At 41.0% G+C, this 27938-nt stretch overlaps 3 protein-coding genes across 3 annotated transcripts; all 3 read right to left on the bottom strand.

Moving 5' to 3' along the window:
• Positions 1-321: 321 nt before the first annotated feature.
• On the bottom strand, positions 322-27838 carry LOC135118845 (uncharacterized). The gene is made up of 27 exons (XM_064041886.1): positions 27433-27838; positions 26847-26924; positions 17477-17592; positions 16911-17003; positions 16172-16544; positions 15728-15834; positions 15217-15331; positions 14301-14378; positions 10383-10498; positions 9898-9982; positions 9419-9562; positions 8894-9030; positions 8377-8509; positions 7882-7959; positions 7503-7621; positions 7244-7336; positions 6752-6940; positions 5969-6262; positions 5382-5507; positions 4882-4995; positions 4404-4493; positions 4010-4141; positions 2979-3097; positions 2406-2541; positions 1575-1765; positions 661-769; positions 322-420 (listed from the first exon to the last, which is right to left on the bottom strand). Exons 1-27 carry the CDS (start codon positions 27542-27544, stop codon positions 322-324), a joined length of 3576 nt encoding a protein of 1191 aa, XP_063897956.1. The 5' UTR covers positions 27545-27838.
• Positions 17870-19458, bottom strand: LOC135118841 (uncharacterized). Its single transcript, XM_064041878.1, has 4 exons — positions 19296-19458; positions 18888-19003; positions 18321-18435; positions 17870-17964 (listed from the first exon to the last, which is right to left on the bottom strand). The coding sequence occupies exons 1-4, from the start codon at positions 19447-19449 to the stop codon at positions 17870-17872; spliced, it is 480 nt and encodes a 159-aa protein (XP_063897948.1). The 5' UTR covers positions 19450-19458.
• LOC135118840 (uncharacterized) lies at positions 23480-25485 on the bottom strand. The gene is made up of 5 exons (XM_064041877.1): positions 25354-25485; positions 25071-25163; positions 24423-24795; positions 23999-24111; positions 23480-23632 (listed from the first exon to the last, which is right to left on the bottom strand). The coding sequence occupies exons 1-5, from the start codon at positions 25483-25485 to the stop codon at positions 23480-23482; spliced, it is 864 nt and encodes a 287-aa protein (XP_063897947.1).
• Positions 27839-27938: the final 100 nt, after the last annotated feature.

Below are 27938 nucleotides of genomic sequence, written 5' to 3'. Positions count from 1 at the left end.
GTGGATTCGAGTCTAGCTTTATTCATGATATACCTGGAGTCCCTCAAGGCTCAATTTTAGGACCCTTTTTATTCTTATTGTTTTGAAATTACGTAAAACATTGTTTTCAGAATTTATCTTATACGCTGACGATTTGAGTTTTTAAATAAATTTCAAGTAAACAAGATTGTAGGATTATTCTTTCACGCAAAAACGGCTAGACTGATTTGGTTGAAATTTAGGTACGTAGATAGGTGATACCCTGGATTAACACATAGCCTACTTTTTATCAACACACCACGCGAGCGATGCCGCTGGCGCAAGCTAGTAATAAATAATAACTTACTTGGGAGTGCCCCCGACTGGTTGTTCCGGGATCAGAAGCAGTTTGTCGATATCTTCTGCACTCAAAATAGGAGTGTGCTTAGATTGCTCCAGCATCTAGGAAATGTGTTTCTTTTTAATATTACGGACAAAAATATTAAACTCTGTGTGCCTGTTCTTGCACAGGAACATCATTGAAGTTATATTTAATTATTATTACAAAAATAAAAAGCTTGTAAATAAAAGAAATACAGTCGACGAAAAGAACTTTAAAAATATATCTTCTTCTTTAAGAAGAGGCCTATGCCCACAGTGAAACAATAAAATTAACGGCAATATTGGTTAGTATTATCATACCTCTAACAGTTTGGCGCTGATAATGGGCTGTTGCGTGTGCGGCTGTTGATTGTAAGCGTCGGCTACGTTGAATATCGTACTTCTTATGACGTTTACGGTATCAGCAACTCTGTAAACAAAAATATAATAAAATAGCTGATCCCACGAACTTCGTATCCTTTAAGCGTTCCCTGGACCTCTATAAATATTTTAACAACAAATCGGTCCAGCCATTCTTGAGTTATAGTCAGGCTAACGAACAGCAATAAATTTTTGCTACTCAAATTAATGAAGAACCTCACAACCGATTTTGTGCAAAGTTTACATAAACTATTTACTAAATAGTCAGAATAAAGCCTAAATATTTGTTTTGGATAGATGAGGCCATTCTAGAGTTAAAAATTAAAACGAAAAGTGGCATTAATTTTTATCATACGAACCCCGATAAAAAGTAGCCTTTAGCCTTCCTCGATAAATGGGCTATCTAACACTGAAAGAATTTTTCAAATCGGACCAGTATTTTCTGAGATTAGCGCGTTCAAACAAACAAACAAACTCTTCAGCTTTATAATATTAGTATAAATACAATGATCTTTTTTTCTATTTCTTTTCCATTCTATGTTAAAAGAATTGGTTTGTTTTAATATGATAAATAAATGAATGATTTTATGAATGATCGTTGCGTATGCTTTGTGTTTGCGTTTGTGTGACAACAAACAAAAAATAATAATGACTTTACGTAAGCTAGAAATTTAGTCTAACCACGGGGTATCGGGTTGCCCAGGTAACCGGGTTGAGGAGGTCAGATAGGCAGTCGCTTCTTGTAAAGCACTGGTACTCAGCTGAATCCGGTTAGACTGGAAGCCGACCACAACATAGTTGGGAAAAGGCTCGGAGGATGATGATATAAGCTAGAAATTTAATAAAACACTTACCCTGTGTCAGTCTTCTGCTGCTGTCCATCAGTGGTATCCCTGGGCGGCGGCGGCGGCGGCTTGGCGGAGGCGGCGACGGCATAGGTGAGCGCGTGGCACAGCGGCGCCGGCGAGCCTCGCACCGCGCGGCTGTGCGCCACTACCAGCGCTCGGGATGCACGCTGCCGACTGGACAGCGGGCCTGGGGGGGTCTGAGGGAACACATGATGGGTTATCCTCTAAAAATACTACTCTAATACACTATCACAGCGTAACACGACAGACGCCGACACTTCGTGTGCATTCGTTTTAAGTTGTTTATTTAATCCTAGCTGATCCCGCAAACTTCGTATCATTTAAATAAACCTTCCCTGGACCTCTACATACATTTTAAAAAGAAAAAAACCATATCGGCCTAGCCATCCATAAGCCATTCTCGAGTTTTAGTCATACCAATGAATGGCAATTCATTTTTATATGTAATTTTATGTATAATCTTTTCCTTCTCGTCACAATCCATCCTAAGGTTGTCTGGAAGAGATCGATCTTAGCGATAAGACCGCCCATTATGTCACTTACTTTAACTAGATTAAGATCAAAAATGTAAAATTGGTGTACCTAATAAAGAATATCTATCTATCTATGTATTAGTATACAATATAGTTATATGATTAAATATTATATATAGTATTTTCTATGGGCCTTACATGCCTGATTTAAACAAATAAAAAATAAGAGTATCACCAAACTATAATATTAAGTAATCTGTGGTATCACCGAAGCCCTGTATCAGTTTTCAACTAAACAAAAACCTTATTCAATCCATCTCAGTAAGTGTTGTAATGTTCATACCTTCTTCTGCTTCGTGATCTTCTGCACGGCATTAGCGAGGGGTTCCATATGCAACTCCTGGAAGCTGTCCAGGTTGCGCAGCGTGTCGTCCCATGCAGCACTGCGGGTGGCTTCTATGTGGCTGTATGTCGCAAATCTACAAGAAGAAATATATCCTGAATAATATGATGGATGTGGAATGAAGATCGTTTTCTTTTTTAGGTTTTTACTTATATGTTAATACAATTGAACGTGCGATGAAATATATAAAGAATCGCTAGCAATTATTGCTATTAATAAGTGTTTTGGGAGGATAGCATTTGTTGTGCATATAATGAAAATGAATTATCCAGATTTTTGTTGAACATAGAAGCCTAGAAGAACAACGAGTTAAAAATGAATCAGAAAACAATGAGAATAATAATTGGTGAAACCAAAAACTAAGCGGTGAGATCATGAACTACCCTCCTTTCACTTGTGTCTGGAAATGGTTTTTCGCACACCCGGAAATGTCCCTATGTAATTAATTACTTTTGATTTGGATTTATCCGTACTTAACGGTAAGAAAATCTTGGGTCAATAATAATATCTTACCTGAGCAGGTGGCAACTCTCCATCAAAGCTAAGAGTTTAGCTTTGAGCTGAGCCTTAGCCTTCGGATTCTGGATGCCTTGTATCGTGCTGTTTATCTCCTTCACCAATACTTCGCACTCCTGAAAACATGAAATTGGATTATAGTTGAATTTGTCGGTGTAAATAACAGAGGAAGGAAAGATGAGCAGAGATGCCAAAAGGTAGGTAGGTCAGGTACCCTCTTTTAGGTTAAGTAACGAACGGTAGGCGTGACCATAACGATCAGTTACTACCTAAATTAACGAGGCGTTTGGGTTCCTTGAGACATCTGAATAAGATAGGAGTGTGAAAAAGGTGTCTCTACCAGACCTCGGGACTATAGAGTCCCGGATTTTTGGGAGGCGAACGTGGGGCCGAAGCCAACACGCTGAAGCCCTTTTGAGACAACTTTAATGAAATGGTGACACAAAACCGACGATTATCCCTGTATACACTATAGAAATGTACCCAAGGACAATCCCCGGTTCTGTGCTAAACTATTGCTAACTATGGATGAAAACTACTTGGGCTATTGTGATGGGATGCTAATGGACTAGGAATGGGGAAACTACGGGAACTATGGCACCTGCCGATGACAATGCATTAAATACATATTAAAATGGCAGGTGGAGACTCGCCAACTCACTTACTGGGCCCCCGGGAATCAGTCGCTGAAAAGCAACAAGAGGGCAACAGGGACATGAGCGGCTGAGAAGGGTGAGGATACCTCGGCGGACTTTAAACGCAGATCACGCGCTCCCTGTGGGTCCAGCATCACCGGCCCACTCGCCACTTACCACGAGGCACCTACCCTCCGAGCAGGACTAACCTTGCTCTAGCGACTCCACTCTGACCGGCCGATGAAGGCAAGCCAAGAGGCGGGAGACCTATCCCCCGTCATGCTTCACTCCGGCAAGCCGGAGATGGGGGACAGTATACTCTCCCTGGAGCACTCGGATATATAGCCCCGCGGGGTCGCTACTCCCCGTCATCCGCCTCAGATATCCGCCTACCTGTCCTGACACGTCGATGTCCATAACGTCGTCTGCGCACGTCATGACCGTGCCGCTGAGCTGGTCGTAGTCTGTCGGGCTCATAAGTCTCTGAGCATCCTCGCTGATCTTGCTGCATAACATCTTTATGTTCTGAAGAAAAATGTCAAACTCAAAAACATATTGAAATTAGGCTACCGCCACAAATCACTCGCTCTTCATTGCAGTGTGAACAATTTTTTCTTCTGATTAAGTTTATTTTCTTTTTCTGAATGTTTTCTTTCTTACTTTCGAATTGTCGGTCATGAAAAACTTGGTAATACTTGGTCAAACTTGCAAAAAAAAACTTGCAAGAACTATTCCATTTATACATTACTGAAATATAGTTAATGGCATTCTTAATTATATAGCTTACCTCTGTCGGACCTTTGCCGACGACGCTCTCGTTCTTGCGAGCAGTTTCCTGCAGTGCATCGGCTTCCTTCACCAGGTCTTGTAGGAAGTCCTGACAAGTAAACATTTTTATTAAACCAATCATCAAAGTAGATATTTTTAGTATAAGTATCGTACTTCACGTCCATAAAGTTAAAAGCAGTTAAATAAGGCATAGGTTTAGTATAAGAAATGGTATACCTACCTGCTTACTTCTTTACACAGACATATTTTTTTTATATAGATAAAGGCATGTTTCTATTTGCTACATAAGCAAAACTTAAGGCAATAAAAAGCTTAATATTCTCCTATATTTAACAATAGCTAGAACACTTCAAAACTTCATATCGACAAGCATATTACCATGCAAATCATACACCAAAATCCCACTTTACTTGTAAATTGGTTGTTTGCTATATTGTAATAATTTCGGTAACAAAATAAAAAGGCAGCCGACTAACCCTGAAGTCCACAATATAGCTCTGCTCCTGTCCAGCCCTGGAAGGTCTGGTCTGCAGCAGCGTCATCTGCAGGTCCTGGGTCGCTATCTCCAAGTCGTTGCGCTTGTTCCTGTCCTGAAATATTATAAGGCATATAAGGATATATTAGTCTTCTTAGGAGTTCCTAACTACTCTTAGATTCATTTGAAAATTTAGCGTCAGGCATAATGCTGAACTGGACATGTTTGGCATTTCTAATAATGTACTTTTCCACCCTACTTGTGCGTCTTGGATGTGTCAATAAGTGCGTCTTTCTTTCCTTATTTTTTTTTATAATAGACATTGTTTTCTAGGTTTAAAAAAATCACATTTCAAAATTACATTGCTCTGTAATTTAGCGCACTTCATTAAACCACTTTCTGCAACTACTACGGCTTCGACGTTTAGATCTTTATACACATGTCATATTATGTACTGATACATAGCTGAAATAATAACTATGAAATATCTGAAAGCCTTACCCTTGGTGATCTCTGGAACCTGGCATTAGCGAGGTCTAACGCACGGATGGCTTCCTCCAGCCTGCCGCTATAGCCACTGTACTCCTTCTTCAGCTCCGGAGACAAGTTACCATGTTGCGCCATGTCCTGAAAAGTTCACATTATAAATACCTTCTGATGGTCAGTTAGTATGCGTGGAAAAAAGAATTATTTTAAAATTACGTACCGTTCAGCTGCGCCCGCGCAGGTATCTTTGCGAACGTCACCATAGTCCTAAGCGAGATGGTTAAACATAAAGCAGAGTTGTTATTAATCACATTACCTGTAATTTTCGTTAATGTAAAGTTAGTCACAATGTTATAAGTTATAATGATACAAAAAAAGCATTTTGATATGAGTACTGAAATGATATTCAGTATCATCAATTATTGTTGTTTCTTTCAACTTATTTATTTTATTTAGGCTTATTTCAGACTGTATTAGGAACAATATTTATTATAGAAAACTGCGACTGTGTTGTAATTTACATGACAACATATTATTAACACAATTACATCTAAATTAACAACCAAGCTTTCATCAACAAGCCAAAACCTTCAAAAACTCACCTTAGCAGTGTCCAAAACTTGCACAGCCAACTGCCTCATCACACTATCCACATCGACAACAGGCTCGAAGTCCCTACTTCTTCCCAACTTGCCACTCTTGACATCTTTCCTCAAGTTCTCCACTAACTCCTCAAGATGAGCAGCCTCAGCAGTTAGCTTGTGGACGGAGGGCTGCTGGCTGCTGGTGAGAGGAGACCAGGTCTTGGAGAAGGTGGTCAGAGAGGAGGATAGGTTGTCTGCTGAGGATATGAGCGTTTCTTGGCTGGTTGAGTGGTGGATCGACGGGGCGATCAGCTGTGGGAAATTAAGTAAATTATTTATTGTTTTATCAGGAGGTCTTAAATGTATTTAACATTAAAACATTCTTTACTTTTTACACACTATCTGCATTTCTTCTTATTCGAACTCTTCCATAACGGGCCTGCTGGAAGAGATTTCTTATGAAATAGGCTGTGCCTATGTACTATGTATCTATTTTTTCTTCTTCTGTACATATTCTGTATGTGTACATACACTATTAAATAAAAAAAATTCGAGTATCATATGATTATATTTTTTATGTGATAGTTAAATACATATGATTGCTTCATATGGTATAATAGGAAGTCCTTATAAACGAAATTATCTACATGCAAGAGAGAGTTGATAGCCATTTTCTTCTTTGAAAATCAAAGGATTGAAACTTAACTATCGACACATTACACAATCAGTAGAATAGTTAACAAACTCTCCCTAATTGCCGAGTCAATTTTTATGTGATTCTAAAATGCAAAGTAAAATTACCTTAGCAGTATAAACGAGCTTGCCAGCAGCATCAACGCATCTAGTACCCGCAGTGCATATATCCTGCACGGGACTGGCACCACCAGTGGCACTGGCATCACCAGTAGTACTGGCAGCAGTGGCCACGTTACTGGCTTCCAGGGCCAGACGGGAAGCTGTGTCGCCTATGGCCTTCGCTCGGGATATCACCTGGAATAAAAAAAAAATTGTATATTCCTTTTTAGATTAATTAAAAATATACATATTTTTCAACAGAAAGAAAAAGTGGAAGTAAAAAGTTCACAAAAGCTGCCATCTTTCTAATCACAGTAAGGTTTTTATCTGCAAAAGCGATGATGTTGTTTGCGAACTTTTCCCGCAATTAACCTTTCGTGTTTTTTAGACGTGGATCCACGCGAGACACAATTAATTTTCTATTGTTCTCTAATTAGCGGCATTGAAGAGGTTAAGATACGTAGAAATATAAAATATGTGCATTTCTAAGATGCATACCTCTTTCTCCAAATTGGGGTTGATATCGCTGCTAACTACTCGAAGCAGTTTAACCGACTGGTCGCCAAATGATATTGCTGCTTCGTTCAATTTCTGCAAAAAAGACCATTGATATTTCATATAAAAAGACCTTCATATAGGCAAGTTTTACAACAACATAATTATATCGTTTTAAAGGGAACATTTATTAGATGGCTAGTTTTAATAATAAACAACAGCTGATATCGGGTGCTTATCGAAAAATGTTAAGTGCACTTACCTCTTTCTTACTCTTAGCAGCTTCACAGATACTCTTGGTGGCCTGACACAGTCCGGACATATCGTCTAAGAATGTCTTACGCGCCTTGTCGGGAAGAGAATCGCAGATTGCACTGCCATCTAGAAAATTATACACAAACTTTACCCCCCGTACATTTTTATACTAGAGCAAATATCAAGTTAAGGAAATCTAAACATGGAAGTCTGAAATCGGCAATTCATTTTGAGCGCACGTGAATCATTCACGCTCATTCCTCTTGGGTCTAAGAAGAGGCCTGTGCCCTGCGGTGTGTTAATAAAAAGGCTAATGACGAACCACCAAATCCGCGACATTCAGAGAAAAACATGAATTGATGAGGAAACCTAAAAACAATAATTACCATTTACAACGCTCTTGACAGCATTTGTCAGCGATACAGTAGGTTCCATCGCAGCCTTATAGTCCAGTTTATCGGCATCTGAAACGAAATAAAGAACAATTTAATCCAACTCTCCTCAGAAATCGTGGCTACTAACACAAGTTTTAAGCTGTGACATGTTTCTTAAAATAGTTTATTTTCCAAATATGCTAGAACTTTGCAAGTCATTAAATTAAAGTCATTAAATTAAAGTCATTTTTCCAAAAGTGAAGGTATTATTATTATTTTTATGGGACATGGGGCTCCTATAAGTCACAGTTTAATCAAATAGCGCCGCGTAGGATCTTATAAAACATCGCACTTGTTGCACGATTCCAATTGGATTTGTTTGGAATTTGATTGGTTGGTTTGGGGACCTCTAGCTCTCTATTTAAACTGGGGGAGCTCTAAAGAGATCACATGGCTACTAGTCTTCTTAGAGACGAGCTTGTAAGGAAGCAGAGAGATTATACTTACAGTTAGCAGCGACCAAGTCAGCGACGTGAACAGCAGCTCTAGCGAGTGTGTCCTCCATGTGCTGTTCCTTTCTCGCCACTTCGGCCGCCGCCAGTGGAGTACCACTTACTGTAGTACTCTTTGCTTTGTACAGCTGTAAATCGTAATAGAGTAGTTTCTTTTATGCTAGGAAAATATAACTGGAAATCTATGTTAACATTGCTTACATTCAGATATTCATAAAAATATAAGAAATACGATGATTTTTGAAAGATACCCAAAAAGTCTCAAATTATCCGAAAGTTCAATCATGTGAATGTTGCTTATTTCGTCAGTTAAAAAGTCCTAGAGTTCAATAAATGACATTACAACCAAGTTGTTAATTATAAGTTTGTTGGGTATATTTGAGCAAAACGGATACCCATAACAATTTAATTTCAGTCTTTAGTTTAGTAACTAACATTTTTAGTTTTATTGCAGACTCATTTGTGGTATTTTTTTGATTATGGGAAGACAGGAAACTTAAATGAATGCTTACTTGTTTAAGTCCATCTTGAGCAGTCTGCAGGCCAGTCTCGGCGCTGTCTATCATCTCGAGGAACTGTTTCTGTGCGCGCTTCTCCTCTTCAGAAGCTACTGGTCCCTTGGCGTCTATGCCTACTATCTTCGCCTTATCTGAGGGAGGAAAAAGCATTTTCGTTAATTGAGCAAATTACTTAAAAAAAAAACATAAAAGATAATTGGAAGGTTAGCCCTTATGTAATTGTTTGCCGAAAACTGTTTTGCGGAGTTTTGATTAGCGATAGATTTTAATAAAATATCTATCCGATTTATTTGCGATTACGTTGAGTTATGAGAAAAGCTATCTCTTTCAATCTTTATTTGAAAACAACAGATAGATAGGTAAAGATGGAAATTATCTATTTGAATGAGATTACGACATAACCGAATTATCGTGAACATAATGTTCCGACTGACTGGTAGAAAACGCCAAAATTGTGCAAAAAGTATACAAAAAAAAACCAGTACACTATATCTTAAGTCCTCTATACAACACTCTTACCCTGACTCTCCTCAGCTCTCAAAGCATCGAGGAAGCTCTTCGTATCATCAGCATGTCGCGACGCTCGCACCCCCTGCGTTACTGTATACTTGGGGTCACGAGCCGGCACAGCTGGCTTTCTCGTCGGCACTCCTGGCTTAGGACCTGAGATTGATTATATAATGAAGAAAATGTTTCATGATATCAGTACTAATGCATTATTTGGTCTCAGGCATGGAGAACAAAATAACTAGCGGAGGTGCCATAACGGAAAATCGCCTAAGAAAGTAGCCAAAATGCTGGTGTGGGGAACGAGAAACATTACTGTTTTCGCCCTTATACGCTTTCTTTGGGCCCGATTTCTTTTCGTAGTCATCGTAGACTTAATGTCTCAAAGAAACCACACCTAGAAGATGACGCCTGACCTATCTGCATTGTGGTATCTCCGCTCATCTATCCTTACTCCGTGGTCTCAGGCGTAAAAGTTTGACATAACTTACCCTTCGCTGGTTTACCATCCGGATTGACGATGTTCACCAGCTTGCCCGACGCATTGGCTAGCTTAGCTGATGCTTCGTTTAGTTTCTACAATAGAAGAAGAATATAATTAAATATTTATTTAATCAGTCAAATGCAAAACGAGGTTTATTGCTAGCCTCAACGCAATGAACTGAAGTAACAATACAAAGTATATTTTTTTAATTTTAAATAAGCATATACGAGCTCTTTTAATACGTCAAGCTAGTTGCAAAATGACTGAAGATAGCTTACGGATAGGAAAGTTTCTGTGGAAGAATTTTTGTTATAAAAATTGTACAACACTGTTGGAGCATTCTGGTTATTACAAGAGGCATATATCAACAGTAGTCACTGTACCTGAACTGGACTTATTTAGCATACACATTTCTTTGTTTATGTACTTTATTTCCTTTAATGGTTATTTTTTTTCTGTTGTAAAAATGAATACATTTTGTTTCTCTCTTACCTGCGGATGTCCAGCACCGTCACAGATGTCTCTAGCGGCGCCGCATAGTTCGTGCAGCTGTCTTACCGCAGCCGCTTGCAATGTCGGCTCCATACTGCCGCATAGCTTGTGACAATCTACATAATATAAACCAAAGGGATTTTTAACAAAAACTACAAGGAATTAAAAAAGGCCTTTGGTAAAATTAGCCTTTGGTTGTGCACCAAACACGACCATTAACCCGGCCCTTGGGGATATAGAGGCACCTTCTCTATCTCCCACTTGGGTAATTCTCGTCCGGCGCGTCCTTGTCGCGGGGGTGGGCACTCTTCACATCAGTAGGCCGGGGTGAATGAGTGGCTGAGTTCGGTCGAGGACCCAGTACTACGGGGTATATCGCAGTCCCCTGCCCAGGGTTACGGGTGAAGACCTCAACGGCTGCAACAGCGGAGGTGAGGGACACCAGTACGGTGGAGCAGGCGGAAGAGGCAAATACCCAGCGGCAAGCAGTCTCACCGTATGTGAGCCCCTGGTTGCCCTGGTGTCACATCGTCAGGCAGGATGATGTGAAAGGGATGGCGGCGGATGAGGTCTCGGCCCAACGGCGGCGCCCAAGCTCTCCAGGGGAGTTACTGCCTTGGCGTCAGGCGGCAGCCGGCCGTAAAAAGTATAGCCACTACATCTTCTCCTCACAATTATGAAGGTACAACGAAAAATTAAGGGCAAATCTGCTAGGGCGTTCCCCATAAGCGACGTAAATGCGAATGATGCGATAAATGCTAGGGCGTACCCCTCAAGCGACGAAATTTTGGACAAGAACAAAAATTCGCATCATAAGCTACATCGTATAAGACTTGCAACTTGGAACTTGGGGTCTCTAACGGGTAGGAGTGAAGAGCTAAGCAAAATTCTATTAAAAAGACATATCAATATCTGCTGTCTTCAAGAAACTAAATGGAAAGGCTCGAAATCACTACCAGGTCATATATCACGGCGTGGATAATAAAAGAAACGGAGTGGCCGTGGTCCTGGATCACAGTCTCAAGTCCCGAATAATAAAAATTACACGGAAGAGCGATCGCTTAATATCCGTTAAACTCGCGTTAGACAACCAGCAAATAACCAACGTAATATCAGCGTATGCTCCACAAACAGGATGTACGGACACAGAAAAAGCTGAATTTTGGGACGATTTTGATGAAGTGATGCAGGACATACCATCTAATGAGTACAAGATCACAGGAGGCGATTTGAATGGACATGTCGGAGAAACAAACAGCACTTACAGTAACGTGCACGGTGGGTTTGGGTTTGGTGTGCTGAACAAGCAAGGAGAGGACATCTTGGATTTTGCTGTAAGACACTCACTAGTTATAGTAAACACTAACTTTCAAAAACACCCTGAGCACCTAATTACTTACAAATGTGCCGGAAAAACTTCTCAAATCGATTACATAATGTCTGATGTTGCTGTAAAACAAAAGTTCAAGGATTGCAAGGTAATCCCTGGGGAATCTCTTACATCCCAACACCGCATCCTGGTAGCCGTGTACGACCTACCAAGGGCCCTAAAGACAATAGTGGATAGAACACCGAAAACAAAGTGGAAGGAACTGGATGGTCCTAAGGGTGAAATATTGCTAGTCGATATTAAGAGCTATCTTGAGGCTGATTTAGATAATGAACACATTCAAGCTGAAACTATGTGGTCCAAGTTTGAAGACTTTTGTAGAACGAAAGCTGCAGAAATATTGGGCGTTTCTAAAGGGCCTTTTCGCTCTGGAAAAGATCCCACGTGGTGGAATGACGAAATAAAACAGGCCTTACTTTCCAAGAAAACCCAATTCAAAGCTTGGCAAAGTTCACAACTGGATGATGATAAGGATAAATATAGAGAAGCTAAGAGACATGCAAAAACCTGTATAGCGAAGGAAAGAGCGCATGCAAATCAGACTTTTTATGATAAGTTAGAGTCAGCTAAAACGGAAGAAGAGATATTCAAAATTGCCAAGCAAAGACATCGGGCCACAATTGATATCAAAATGAACAGATATATTAAGAGCAAGGAGCAAGTATTACTGACGGATAATGCGCAAATTATGCAACGCTGGCAAGAATACTATGAGCACCTATTAAATGAAGAATTCCCTCACGAAGATCCTACCCCCCTTGAACCTGTCTGCGGTCCAATACCAGAAATAGATTTGCATGAAGTGAAATGTGCATTGGCTAGCATGAAAAACCGAAAAGCTATTGGACCAGACGAAATATCAGCCGATCTGTGGAAACGACTCGGTCCCGTGGCAGTTGTCTGGCTAACTAAACTCTTTAATACTATCTTAGCCACCACGGAAATCCCTATGTCGTGGCGCCAAAGCTACCTGCTGCCATTTTACAAAAACAAGGGGGATGTAGCCCAATGTGAAAACTATAGAGGTATAAAATTGACTTCACACACCCTAAAAATCTGGGAGCGGATCATACATAAGCGCCTTTGCTCTATTGCAAATGTATCAAAAAATCAGTTTGGCTTCACATCATCCAGATCAACCACTGATGCTATTCAGGCAGTTAGAATTCTGATGGAAAAACACAGGATCAACAAGTCAGATCTTCATCTTGCCTTCATCGACCTTGAAAAGGCCTTTGACAGAGTGCCTCGCAAACTCGTGTGGCAGGCCCTAAGAGCGCAAAATGTTCCGGAAAGATACACATCAATAATCAAAGATATGTACAGTGACATCAGTACACGAGTCAAAACACCAGCAGGACTAAGTAACGCGTTCGAGGTCAAAGTGGGGGTCCATCAGGGATCCGCTTTGAGCCCTTTTTTGTTTAATCTGGTAATGGACTATCTGACCAACCATATTCCATCGCCTTTACCGTGGACTATACTATATGCTGACGATATAGTGCTGGCGGCCAACACTGCAAAAGACCTGCAAGAAACGTTAAATACGTGGACACACTCTTTAGAGAAGTACGGACTCCGAGTGAGCAAAAGTAAGACGGAGTACATGAAATGCCCCTTTAGCGGAAATGTAACTCCTGAAACTATATGTATTGGATCAACACCTATCCCCACAGTAAACAAGTTTAAATATTTAGGATCTATGCTCACGCCGGATGCCAACGTAGAGACCGATGTTGCACACCGTGTAAATGTAGCGTGGCAGAAATGGCGGTCACTAACAGGAGTTATGTGTGATACTCGTATGCCCATAAGAACAAAGGGTAAAGTGTACAAAACAGCCGTCAGGCCCGCCTTACTGTACGGTTCCGAATGCTGGACAGTCAAGAAAACTCATGAACAGACAGCACATGTAAATGAAATGAAGATGCTGCGCTGGGCAGGTGGGGTGACCAGAATGGATAGAGTTCGGAACGAATACATAAGGGGGAGCTTTAAAGTTGCATCGATCACGGACAAAATGACGGAAAATCGCCTTAGATGGTATGGCCATATTATGAGACGAGACGGAGACCATATAGTGAAAATCGCACTAAACTTGCCAGAACAAAAGAGAGGTAGAGGCCGCCCGCCATTGACCTGGTGGTCAAACATCGAAAGAGACCTTAAGAAAGCCCAATTGCCAAAAATGACAACCCAGGATAGACCAACCTGGCGCCGTAGTGTGAGGAGACCCGACCCCAGATAACGGGAACAGGGACGGAAGAAGAAGAAGAAGAAGACAAGGAATTAAAAAAGGGTAAAAAATACGTTTGTGTGTTTTTACGAGTATCAGTATAAAACCATTAGTTATTTTTTACCTTTGGGTAGACGGTATGTGGTCAAATTGGCCAGTAAATTTGATTATTATAATTATTTGATATTGTTGTATCGGGAAAACGATATGAATATTTTTTATCCATGTGTAGGTAGTAAATTCCACGGGACTCGAGTGAGGCCACTGGAAGAAGTTAGCTATAATTACTTACCTTGCACAACTTGCGGCATCAGCTCAGTAATGGTGGTGACGGAACGCTCTGCTGCCGGGTAGTCAGGGTTCTTGCCATCTATACAACGAACGATTTATTTAGAAAACATCTTGATATTAGCACATTATTCTACATCTGTGTGGCCTGGTGGAGCTCGTGGCTAAGTCGATAGACCGTAAAGTTAAGCGACACTTGGCAGTCGGATCTTGGATGGTTGGACATGAAGGTTTTCTCCGTGTTTCCAAAATACGGAGGAACTCTTTATGTCAAGACCCGTTTTATGATTTCCGACTGTCATTTGAACATCTTTGAGGGTTGGCTATTCAAAACCAAGAAAGTCTGACGACCAGTTATATCTAACTGTATCGGGTTCCCCAAGTAACTGGTCTAAGAGATCTGATAGGTAGTCGCTCCATGTGGCATACACGTACTCAGCTGCATCCAGGGCCCCGATTCTCTTAATTTTACTTAAGCGCCATTCGATTGACGTTCGACTCGATTCGACTGATATCCAATCCCGAGTCGATTACGATTGAAGCGTATGTGGCATTCCGCTATTTTTTCTTTGAAAGAAACGTTTTTATCCTTTTCTGTCATTCAATAATGAATCATTTTGTCTGCAAATGATTTACGATTGCAAAATGATTGTACAGCAAACTACCGTATAGACCAAAATCATCAAAATAGCAGACCAATCGCACACCAATCAAATGTCAATCGAATTCGATTGGTCTTTTATTAGTAGCAGAATGCCCGATATGGTTAAAACTGCTATTACGATCATATTGCGATTCGATTTATATTCGATTTTGACATTATTAACTTAGGAGAATCGGGGCCCAGTAAGACTGGAAGCCGGCTCCAACATATATAGTATGAGGCTAGGCTGATAATATCTGTATGTTCTTCTCCTTACCAGAAGTAGCAGCATTAAGTGCAGCGACTGCAGTATTGAGCAGTGCGAGGCGACGAGATAGTTGGCTCTGCAGTGTAGCCCCGTCAGATGCCGACATCATTTGACAGATGACAGGCTGCAAATATGAACAAATATTGGTTACTAAAGTACTTACCGCCTTATGTTATATATAACAAAAATATATTTTTTGCCTGAAAACTTTAACTGATAATATTCTTACACTAGTTTTTTTATTATTTTTTTATTCGCAAAACTGATATACAATCTATTAATTAACTAACGAGCAGTCGATTTATCATGTACATGAGATTGATATCTGCTCGATGTCAATCCTGCACGCATACTTAAACAGTCTAGTAGTTCGTTAGTAGTCAGTTATGTTGGTTAAATTATAATAAAAACTGTAACTACATAAGACTGAAAGAGTGTCTGGTCGAAATATTAGCATGATACCGTAACTTACTTCAAGTATAAAGAAATATTTGATTGACTATTGTATTGAGTATCCTACCTTGTTCAACTGCTGTTCAGCGGTGTCCAGATGTTTCTTGGTTCCGGAGACGGTACTCACAAACTTGATGCGTTGCTGTTCTTGCTGCGGTGACAACGCCACAACATCTGGAGTGGTTTAAAAATGCATAGTCATTCTTATGATTCCCGTGTATAATATTGCGACTCTGTACATAATATCACTATGTATAATATTTTCAGTCAGTATTTTTGGTCAGTCTGTACAATACAGTCACACTGCCCCCAGTACTATACGGTGACCCTGTGTAATGACATGTAAACCTAGTATAATACGGTCCTTTTGCACGATATGGTAACCACTGTTATCATGTATAACATGATCATACTGTATTACATTGACACCCATATAGGGTTACCTCGTAATATCACCCACCCACTATAACATTGAGATATCATGAAATGTTTACAACGTGATCATGTATACCTTTCTGTGCAGCCTTGCAGGCACGGATGAGATCATCCAAGCTATCATTGAGCTGCTGATGCGAGGAGTGCAGCTGCTCCTGCAAGTCAGGATGCTGCGGCAAGTGCGGTGAGCAGGCACCGGCCAGGGTATCAGCTGATGTACGCAGAGTCTGCGCTGCTCCCAGCAGCTGCGCACGACACTGCGGGTGCTGGATACTTGTAGCTGTCGCCTGCGCCACTGTTAGCAGTGCCTGTGCAGCATCAGCCGTGTGTGCACCACGGCTGTCCAGCTCAGCTGCTGCACCAGCTTCCGGCACCTGTTCTGTCAGTCGCTGCACCAGCGATAGGAGTTCTGATGCCTTGCCGCACGACGCCGCCGACAGACCGATTACCTATAACCATAATCCCCATTATCAGCGGTGGTGTCGGGTTGCCGTCCCATCGCGCTATGTGGGTGAAGGAATAGTGAGTGCAATTGTGTACAAGCAAATGTGCCTGCAGTATAATATGTACTGCGCGGCTGGCTGATCTCCTTGTATGAGAACAGCCGCCGTAGCCGATAATCGATTAGGAGGACATCATCATCATATTATTATTATCATTCTAGTCATGCCGACTTTCACACAATTAATCCATCGTCTTTTTTACCGTCACCTTCCTCTATATTCATCCACATTCATATTCATCACATTCCTCAATCCTCCACATAACATGTCCATACAATAAAATAAAAATAATAAATTAGCTAATGTCCTCACCTGTTGTGCTTGAGCACTCTGGTTCTTAGGGCTGACGATAAACACCAGCTTGCCTGAAGCTTCGGAGAACTTGGTAGCAGCATCAGTCAGACCCTAAAACAAACGTACGCGAATTTTATTTAAAAAAACATGATCCTTGATGCACAAGACTAGTGGTTAGTTTCATTGGTTACTGATAAAGTCTCTGATAACCTATCATGAACTTATTAGACAGATAAACTATAACTTTAGTTTTTACAGGTCTCGGATAGCCGTAGCTAGTCAGTCTGACACCAGTCTAACCAAGGGCTATCGGGTTGCCCGTAACTGGGTTGAGGGGGTCAGATAGGGCAGTCGCTCCTTGTCAAGCACTGGTACTCAGCTACATCCGGTTAGACTGGAAGCCGACCCCAACATAGTTGAGAAATAGGCTCGGAGGATGATGGATAGCCGCAGGTAGGAAAAATTATGAGCAGCTTTTATCTAGCAGATAGCATTAACTATCAGATAACTAAGGGACACTTTTCATTAGCCAGTGAAATCAGGCTTATATGTTTATATTAATTTCTATACTTGTTAAAACTGACCTCAGGTTTCCCAGCATTGTCACAGATGTCTCTGGTGGCGTCACAGAGCTGACGCAAGTCTTGTAACATGGCCGCCTGTTCCGCGTCCGTCTTCGTGCCACACAACTTGCGCGAATCTATACATAAAAGTAGTTTAAACTCAGTCAGTGACAGATTTTAACAGGATAGACATAATTAACGATGGGAAAATTATTATTGATTTCCTTTATTAGTAGTAAGTCAAGTCAAAGTAATAAAAAATACAAATAGTCCCATAAAAGCTCTTTCGAAACATCGAACTAGTTGCACGGTTCCAAAGAGTTTGTCTCATTGAGAAGAACCGGAATGAAACTCCATTGACACTGTTTTTATGATAAAATAAAGTTAAATACAATAGAATTAAATTAAATAATGTTAAAGCCTCATCCTACCTTGAACGAGTTGTGGCATGAGCTCGGTTATAGTCTTCACGGCCTGGTCTGCTGCAGAGTAGTCAGGATTCTTGCGATCTGTGTAAATACGTAAGAATATAGACAGAAGATATAGAAGATAATTCATCTGTTAGTGACCTGAAAAATGATCATCTAAAATAATATTGCCGGGATAGATATTACATTACTTACTAGAGACCCGCCCCGGCTTCGCACAGGCGCAATGCTGATTCTAAATACATACTATTAAAATATTACTATATCACTCTACCTATCAAAAAACGCATCAAAATCCGTTGCGTAGTTTTAAAGATTTAAGCATACATAGGGATATAGGGACCAAGAAAGCGACTTTGTATATATACTATGTAGTGTTTTCCTGCAAAAATTAGCTACGTAAAATGAAAAATAAAAACATAGTTATAAGATCTGACCTGCAGTAGCAGCGGCGAGGGCGGCGACTGCAGCATTGAGCTGCGCCATGCGATCAGACAGCTGATGTTCCAACGCTACTCCGTCTTCTTGTCTCATCATCTGACATAGTACTGGCTGCACATATGAACAATATCATAGAAATCATATTAATCATCATTTATTTTGTATCTTATGTATTTATGTTAAAGTTGACTGTATACATAAATAGAATATTCAAATAATATGACGTTATCATCATGTACTCCCTCTATTTAATTACTTACTTCTTTATGTATTCCCCTATTAACTCGCTTATGTACTCCCCTCTAAACTCGCTTATGTACTCCTCTTTATACTAACCCAATAAAGAACTCCATTATGTACCTTCCCACAGTCCTCCCCTGTGTATTCAACCAGAGCACTCCCCTTCATACTCCCTCATTTACTACCCTATGTACTCCCTTATCAACTCACCCTATGTAGATCATCCACCAATGAATGGTTGTCATACTAACAAAAAAAAAAAACATATTCTCACATCTGAAAATAAAACTTGACGTACACAATCTAAATAAAACAGTACTGACCTGTTTTAGCTGTTGATCGACAGCATCCAATCGTTCCTTAGCTCCGGCGACCGTATTCACGAACTGCACTCGTTGCTTCTCTTGTAGTTGAGGTGATGACACGTCATCCACGTCATCTGTATGAGGAAATGAGGTATGTTAGCTAGGTGCAAGGGTGGTTTCTTGTAGAGTAAACGTTTTCATTAAAGCTCAGTACAAGATACTGTTTTGTGCTCGACTTCCCTGAATATTTTTTGTATGTAAACATGTTAGAGGTATTTTTGTGTAACAACTACTGGTGCAGTACCTTATTGAATAAACAATATGAAAATTGTTCCAGGAAGTCAAGTCGGCAGCAGAACCGCGCAGCTTCTGCGCTGCTAGCATCACTGCCGACGAGTGTCTGACGGACTGCTATAGAACACTCACCAGCATCTCTATAAGCCATCAGCACTCTCTCAATGCTATCATCCAGGTGTTGCTGCGAGGCCAGCAGCTGCTGCTGCGCATCAGGCTGCAGGTGCGGGGCGCAGCTCGCCGTCAGCTCGGCAGCAGAACCGCGCAGCTTCTGCGCTGCTAGCATCACTGCCGACGAGTGTCTGACGGACTGCTATAGAACACTCACCAGCATCTCTATAAGCCATCAGCACTCTCTCAATGCTATCATCCAGGTGTTGCTGCGAGGCCAGCAGCTGCTGCTGCGCATCAGGCTGCAGGTGCGGGGCGCAGCTCGCCGTCAGCTCGGCAGCAGAACCGCGCAGCTTCTGCGCTGCTAGCATCACTGCCGACGAGTGTCTGACGGACTGCTATAGAACACTCACCAGCATCTCTATAAGCCATCAGCACTCTCTCAATGCTATCATCCAGGTGTTGCTGCGAGGCCAGCAGCTGCTGCTGCGCATCAGGCTGCAGGTGCGGGGCGCAGCTCGCCGTCAGCTCGGCAGCAGAACCGCGCAGCTTCTGCGCTGCTAGCATCACTGCCGACGAGTGCTGTGTCGGACTGCTTGTATTTGCCATCTGGGAAATTAAATTAAAAATTATTTATTAGCTAGGGTAATCGAGCAAAGAGATAACTCAAACTCAAAACTCAAACGTTTATTCAAATTAGTCAGAACAAAAGACAGCCTCCAAAACGCCCGCCCTTCTTCCACTTCCTATGTGTTTTGGCTGGGGAGAAGAAGTGGCGGAACAAACTCCCCAGCAACACATGTCTGTATGTTAGGTTAGAAGAACCATTACAATACGAAAATCACAAGACTCTTTACAATAACACTAGGTACACTACACGTAACGAAAGGCAGTTTCGAGATGTGCGCAGCACGACGACTCGATCAAGACTGAGCTCCGCGGACGCCACGCCGACCACCACGACTCTGCCGCGCGCGCCAACATGTTGTTTCACCGGAAACGCCACCAGAGGGCGCGCTTGCGTGACGTTTAGTGTCCGTACTAATGACAGTCTTCGACATATTCATCAAAAAGAATATAATTAATTTCTGGCAATGATCCTCAAACTAGGCTACAGCCTGTCTTGATCCGAATTGCATCAGTCAGATATATTCCTAATTATTGACGAACATAAGGAAACATAAGGAAATATAAAATCTGTGTCACGGTCTCATCTCAAAGCTCAAAATCGCTCAACGAGCTATGGAGAGGGCTATGCTCGGTGTTTCTCTACGTGATCGAATCCGAAACGAGGAGATCGGAAGACGAACCAAAGTCACCGATATAGCCCACCGGATTAGCAAGTTGAAGTGGCAATGGGCAGGCCATATTGCTCGCAGAGCAGATGGCAGATGGGGCCGAAAAGTGCTGGAGTGGAGACCACGGACTAGCAAGCGCAGCGTAGGATGTCCACCAACGAGGTGGACAGACGACCCTATAAAGGTCGCCGGAAGACACTGGATGCAGGTCGCTTCCAACAGGTTTCTGTGGAGATCTAAGACGGAGGCCTATGTTCAGCAGTGGACGTCCTATGGCTGAGATGATGAGACAGATGATGAATGTAGGTCACAGACACTTGTTTTGATAAAAGTTAATGACTAGAATACATTAATAAATAGTAATTTAGTAAGAAGTATAGAATAAGCCCTCACATTTTTGCCGCGCCTGAAAAAGACCGCCAAGTTGAACTTCAACTATATGTATTTAACAATTGTACAATCTTAACATGCAAATAAATATTTTGAGTTTGAGCTGTACTACTCACATGTGCCACAGACATCATATGCTCAGCATCTCCCAGCAGTCTCGCCCCAGTTTTGGCCAGCTGAGCGGGCGCGGCGGGGCCCAGGGCTGCCTGTACCAGCTGTGCCTGTTGTAAGTACGAATGTGCCGCGCTATGTGCTTCCTGCAGAGCTGCGAGTTGCTACAATATACAAGCAAGGCATACACTACTCACATGTGCGACACTCATCATATGCTCCGCATCTCCCAGCAGTCTTGCCCCAGTTGTGTCAAGTTGCGCGGGCGCGGCGGGGCCCAGGGCCGCCTGTACCCGTTGTGCTTGTTGTGCGTGGGAGTGGGCCTTACTGTGGGCTTCCTGTAGAGCTGCGAGTTTCTGGAATATAAGTAGAGGGTGCAAAAATCTTTGACAGAAGTACTGAAGAGGAAGACCGAGGACCCAAGATCACCGACAACTTTAACGTCAGTGTTAAATAACTGTTTATTATGTATTTTCACATTCAAAGTAAACAGTCGTTTAAAAAAAACGGACGGCCACGTTACCGGTGAATTTGGCCCTTGGGTTTTATAAGATTGCTGAAAATCTAATGGTTTTGGTACGAAATAATTAGAATTAATTACTAGATAGTTACAATAATATAATAGACCTACCGAGTAACATAATTTGAGACATAATAACAGTTACGTGTCTTCATGGATGACCTACCTTTTGTTCCTTCGGGTCGCCTCGCTTAGGACTCACGAGGAACACTAGCTTGTTGGAGGCTTTGCTGAATTCCGCCGTGCTCAGTAGTGGGCCCTGAAACATTACAGGCCGTTAGTTTTAGACCCTGAACAAGCATTACAAATATTAATGTAACAAATTCATTTCATCCATAGCAAAAATTGCAACATGATTATTTTCCTATTAACTTCTCTTAACTGCTTAAAAATATTTCAATGTTAAGAAAATGTTAAGATGTCGGAGATAAAATTTTGTTTGAGCAGTACTTAAAATTGATTGGCATTTCAGTATTATGCAGTACATCTTCTAGTATTTCAGCTGTGTAAAGTACAATATTTTAATACAATTTCTCACCGGTTGTTCAACACTCTCGCATATATTGCGGCTGGCGTGACACAGTGCTTTCAACTCATCCAACATGGCGGCGCGCTCTGCTTCTTCCTTTGTTCCCGACAGTTTACGATAATCTGAAATTGTATTGTACTGTAATGGTCCTCGGGGTTTAGTGAGCTTTACGGACGGTTGTACCAAGACCGAGATTAACCCATAAAAGCGGCTGGGCAAATGACATACGTACAAACGTCAGCACATCAAGCTAATTATCGTACAATCTGTCGAATGTCTCTTATAGATTTAATTCAACCTAATCATAAATTTACAAGGTTCAATACTGATTGGGAAAATTTGAAAGATTGGAGTAGCTTGATGTGTTAGCATATGTACCTGCGTCTCTATAATGATTCCTACATCGTTGTACCTGTCACCACTGATTAGGTTTCACTTTAAAATATCTTACCTTGCACAATAAGTGGCATCAGCTCGGAGATTTCTTTGACAGATTGCTCTGCCGTCGCGTAGTCTGGATTGTTTACATCTAGAAGAATAAAATAAAATTAAATAGAGTAATTAAAACATGAGGCAAATAAAAATGGAGTGGTAATAGTTATTTTGTTATACAAGAGTGCAAAGTTGCTTTTTAACCGCGGGCTCAATTTTGATGACCGAGCAAGCGAAGGATTCTAAAATTGAAACACGAGCGTAGCGAGTGTTTCAATAATTAGAATCCAGAGCGGCAGCGAGGGAATCAAAAGAGCACAAGGTGAAAAATCTTTGCACTCGAGTGCAACACGTAACTTTTCATCCCACCTCATCGAGGAAATTTAAAAACAAAATGGCGCGCACATATGAGTATCAAATTAAAAAGCAGTACCTATTAAAGTTCATTTATTTGAAAACTCAGTTTAAAAATGAAACGACGTTAAAAATCTGTGTAAAAACAATAATAAAAATTACTTCATTAATTGAATAATTATTTTAAGCAGTATTTTATTTGTTTAATATGTATTTGTTTGAAAAGTCTTATCAAGATTGTCACAAATGGAGTATTGCACGCGATGTTCTAAATTCAAATCACTTTGCCGCTCTAGAGGATAAAAACGCCTTTTGCGCTCAGATATCAAAGGGTAAAACTACTCTTTCCGAGATGGTGGGATGAAAAAGATATATTATATAAGAAAAGAGTTAGGACCTACGACGGCAGGACGACAACTGTACAGTATAAATATATCGTTCCAAATGAATTTGGCTGTTCGGCAGGAAGAATCCATTATTCTTTATTTGCATTTTATATTGCCAAATCTTTCTTTGTCAACAACTTTTGTGAAAATATATTAATGGATCTTTCTGCAACTGACGGTATGTTTTACAAATAATAAATTTCTTTGAGTTTGTAATACTGACCAGCTTTAGCCACGGCAAGTGCAGCGACGGCCGCGTTGAGCCGCGACACTCGCTCCGACAACTTTTCTTCTAGGACTGCCGTGTCTTCCTTGTTCAACGTCTGCTTTGTTAAAGGCTGCATGGGAATAAAAAAAAAGAAACGTACATAAGGTAAGCATATGAGAGAAAGATATAAAGAAGTACATAAAGAGAGTACGTAAGGGAAGTAAATAAGGGACTTTTTAGGGGACATACATAGGGAAGTACGTAGATAGTATATATAAAGAAGTACATGAGGGAGTTTATAGGGGAGTAGATAGAGAAGTTTATAAGGTTCTCCCTTATGTGGACGAATATGTGCGACCAATTTACGTGAAGTTGCCATTAGGAATTGTATTGATAAATGTACGGACAGATTATCTTTACAAAAGTCACAAAATCATACTAAATGGTAAATGAGGATGATAATTGTAGAAGTATTATAAGACACCATGTACAAAACCTGTTGCAGTTGTTGCTCAGCGTCATAGATTCGATTCTTGGCGCCCGACAAACTGTTCACAAATTGCAGCTGGCGCTTCTGTCTGTCAGCCTTTACTGCATCGACTCGAGTACCTGTGCATAAAGTTAATTTTAGGTATTGTTCTTAAGGTCTTCTAAGGATAAAATTCCACCGAAATATTTTGCACACTTGTTGGCCAATATTTGTGCGCGCACTGCACGGAGTTCACTTTTATTTCGCATTTCGCGGTCAAAGAGGGTGATGGGTGTTTCTGATGTCTAAGTTGAGTCGAAACATTTGTGCTGCCACAGTGGCACACTACGGTGAAATTTCACAAAAAAGGTGCTCCCTCATGAGGAGGCTTACAGATTCGTGTGCCGTTATGAATTAAATTTTGAGCATCAAGTTATAGTGTCATGCTTACCAGGTTGCGCAGTATTGCAAGCATCAACAAGCTTATCTAGACTGTCGTTCAGCTGATGATGCGATGCCTGTAGCTGCTGCTGCATCTCAGGATGCTGTGGCAGGTGCGGTGAACATGAAGCAGTCAAGGTATCGGCAGAACTGCGCAGATTATCGGCTGCTCCGAGCAACTGCTCTTTGCAGTGTCCATGCTGGATACTGGCAGCAGTTGCCTGCGCCACTGTTAACAGTGCCTGTGCAGCATCAGCCGTGTGGGCGCCGCGGCTGTCCAGCTCGGCTGCTGCACCAGAGTCTGGGACCTGCTCCGTCAGCCGCTGCACCAGTGATAGGAGTTCTGATGCCTTGCCACACGACTCCGCTGATAGACCGATCACCTACAAGGAAATTCTAATCTCAAACACCAGAACACCTTCATGATCAAAAGCACAACGCATTCTTCAATAAGCCTTATAGTAATTTCTTCTTCTTCCTGCCAATTTTATTTGAGGTCTGCGCAAAATGACTTCCATTCTCCCCTGTCTCTCGTTATACTGACACTCACCCCCTTCTTATTCATGTCATATTTCAGGCAGTCCATCAATATTTTCTAAGGTCTTCCTTTTTAAGCCATATAGTAAGATAGTAACTAAGTCCAAGTAAAAATCCTTACCTCATTTTCTTTAGCATTATCAGCTCCAGGAGTCACACAGAACACCAGGTTGCTGGAAGCAGCGGAGTACTTGGCAACAGCTTCAGCCACACCCTAGAAAAACGTTGAATTTGAACCCCTAGACATTTACACTTATCAGAAATACCTGCAAGAGAATTTCTGACAGATAAAATGATTCATATACTCCGTGAGCCTTAAAATTAGGAAGAATTTCTCTGTAAAAACAGTAGCAAAATCACACGAATAGGTGGAATCATTAGATAGATATTAACTGTCGACTGACCTCAGGTTTCCCAGCATTATCACAGATGTCTCTGGTGGCGTCACAGAGCTGACGCAAGTCTTGCAACATGGCCGCCTGTTCCGCGTCCGTCTTCGTGCCACATAATTTACGGGAATCTAGAAGATTACGCATTCACGTAGAATTAGGAAATGCAGTCGAATGTGCTATTTTGCACAATAGGGTTGTTTCCTACTATTCATTTAGTTAAAAATAAATGAATGCACCGAAAGTTCATAAAACTAGAAACACGATAAGCTATATTATATTATTTATAACTGACCATATATTTTTTAATTCATTTATGAAATTTTAATTTAGAGCCTATGACGTCACGCCATTAAAAACGACGAGAAGAGACCGATGACGTCATCCTTTCTATATTTGACAATGACAAGTATTTGACAGTGATAGATATATCGAAATAACCTCAGAATTAATGTTTTGTTTATTTGCTTCTGTGAAGTTCTGTGTGTTAATTGCATTTAAGTGATACAACTGCTAAAGAATTATGGAGAAAGGATTTATGAAAGCTAATAGTTCCAATCTGCCAAGAGTAGACTCTTTTACGGTCGCTCAATTCTTTGCCAATAACCAAGATTTTTATTCAGCGGAACGTGGATGAACAATTTATTTGGAGCACTAATGGTCGTATATCCACAGTCTCGCACAACACAAACCTCGTAGATATTCATTTAATTTAGTTTTTTGAAAAAGCATAAGTAAATGTTTTCGAACATGTTTCGAACGCTGACACAAACATAACCTCAATATAAATATACACAAACTTTACGTTTCTTTGCACCGTTTCATTTTTCCGCGTACACAACTCACAACATTTGAGGTATTTTATTTTTGTGCTAAATGTATAAAAATAATTTACATGTATAAAATATTTTAGTTTTTGTAGCTATTTTATTAAAATAAATTATTAAAATTAAGAAATTGATTAGTTATGTTTTAGTTTTTTTCTCGTTAGATGTGCTTTAAAATGTAAAGGAATGACATTAGATAATGACGTCAAAGTCACGTGATCTAGCGTTTTCTGAGCAATATTTTAAGAAAAATAGAAAAAGATGAAATACATAAAAAATAAAAAGATTTGAGACGAAAAATGAAAGAGAGGGTGATCTTAAAATTATTTAGAAGCTATCTAAACAGATTTCCGAAAATTGGAAACAACCCTATTTTGAAAATATAAAAAGTAACTACTATTATAAGCCATAAGACATTCCTTCTACCAATAGATATTATGGAGAAATTTTAATGGACTAATGTTGTCTGTTAAAAACAAAAAACCAGGGGTCATCTTTATCACCCTGTATATGCTGTGACACCAAACTTATTTAATGAATAAAACTTTATTAACAGGAATTAATTTATTTATGACTTTAGTAATTTATTTATTTATTTAACACTTTTGTACACATAAAACACAAACAATAATAAATAATAGGAGAAATTGTACAAGTGTGTATCAGCTGTGTTTTACAAACCTTGCATCAAGTGAGGCATTATCGAAGTGATGGTGCTGACAGCGTTCTCCGCGGCCGCGTAGTCAGGGTTCTCGCGATCTAGATACAATTAAATATCATAAAGAACACATGTATACGTGTGCCATATCATGAAGAAAAACGAATATGTCATATTAGAATACATAATATACAGGTAGTTATTTGAAACTGCTAAGAATAGAATTCTATGCAATTTGAATCATACTCCGAGAGATACCTTTCATACAGATTAGATTATTGAATATAACCAGCTTTTTAATACATTAAAAAAGGTGGATCTCATGGAAACGGATTAAAGAAACGCAGGTTTTAAAAAACTTCATAGGTTCACATAAAACTCTCACAAAACATCCTCAATAAAACCTAAGAAAATTTCCTTAAATGGTTATTATTCCAAGGCAGCTAAGGTCTCCATTCCTATGTCCACTGACCTGCAGTAGCGGCGACTAGAACAGCGACTGCCGCGTTGAGCTGCGCCAGCTTGTCAGCCAGCTGGTCTTCTAGCTGCACTGCGTACTCCTGTGTCATCATCTGACACAGCATGGACTGTAGAAGGGAACACACTGACCTGCAGTAGCAGCGACGAGTGCAGCGACTGCCGCGTTGAGCTGCGCCAGCTTGTCAGCCAGCTGGTCTTCTAGCTGCACTGCGTACTCCTGTGTCATCATCTGACACAGCATGGACTGTAGAAGGGAACACACTGACCTGCAGTAGCAGCGACGAGTGCAGCGACTGCCGCGTTGAGCTGCGCCAGCTTGTCAGCCAGCTGGTCTTCTAGCTGCACTGCGTACTCCTGTGTCATCATCTGACACAGCATGGACTGTAGAAGGGAACACACTGACCTGCAGTAGCAGCGACGAGTGCAGCGACTGCCGCGTTGAGCTGCGCCAGCTTGTCAGCCAGCTGGTCTTCTAGCTGCACTGCGTACTCCTGTGTCATCATCTGACACAGCATGGACTGTAGAAGGGAACACACTGACCTGCAGTAGCAGCGACGAGTGCAGCGACTGCCGCGTTGAGCTGCGCCAGCTTGTCAGCCAGCTGGTCTTCTAGCTGCACTGCGTACTCTTGTGTC

The sequence above is a fragment of the Helicoverpa armigera genome, chromosome 26, assembly GCF_030705265.1.
Source record: "Helicoverpa armigera isolate CAAS_96S chromosome 26, ASM3070526v1, whole genome shotgun sequence".
Classification (NCBI taxonomy): Eukaryota; Metazoa; Arthropoda; class Insecta; order Lepidoptera; family Noctuidae; genus Helicoverpa; species Helicoverpa armigera.
This window is presented reverse-complemented; position numbering and strand designations above follow the sequence as displayed.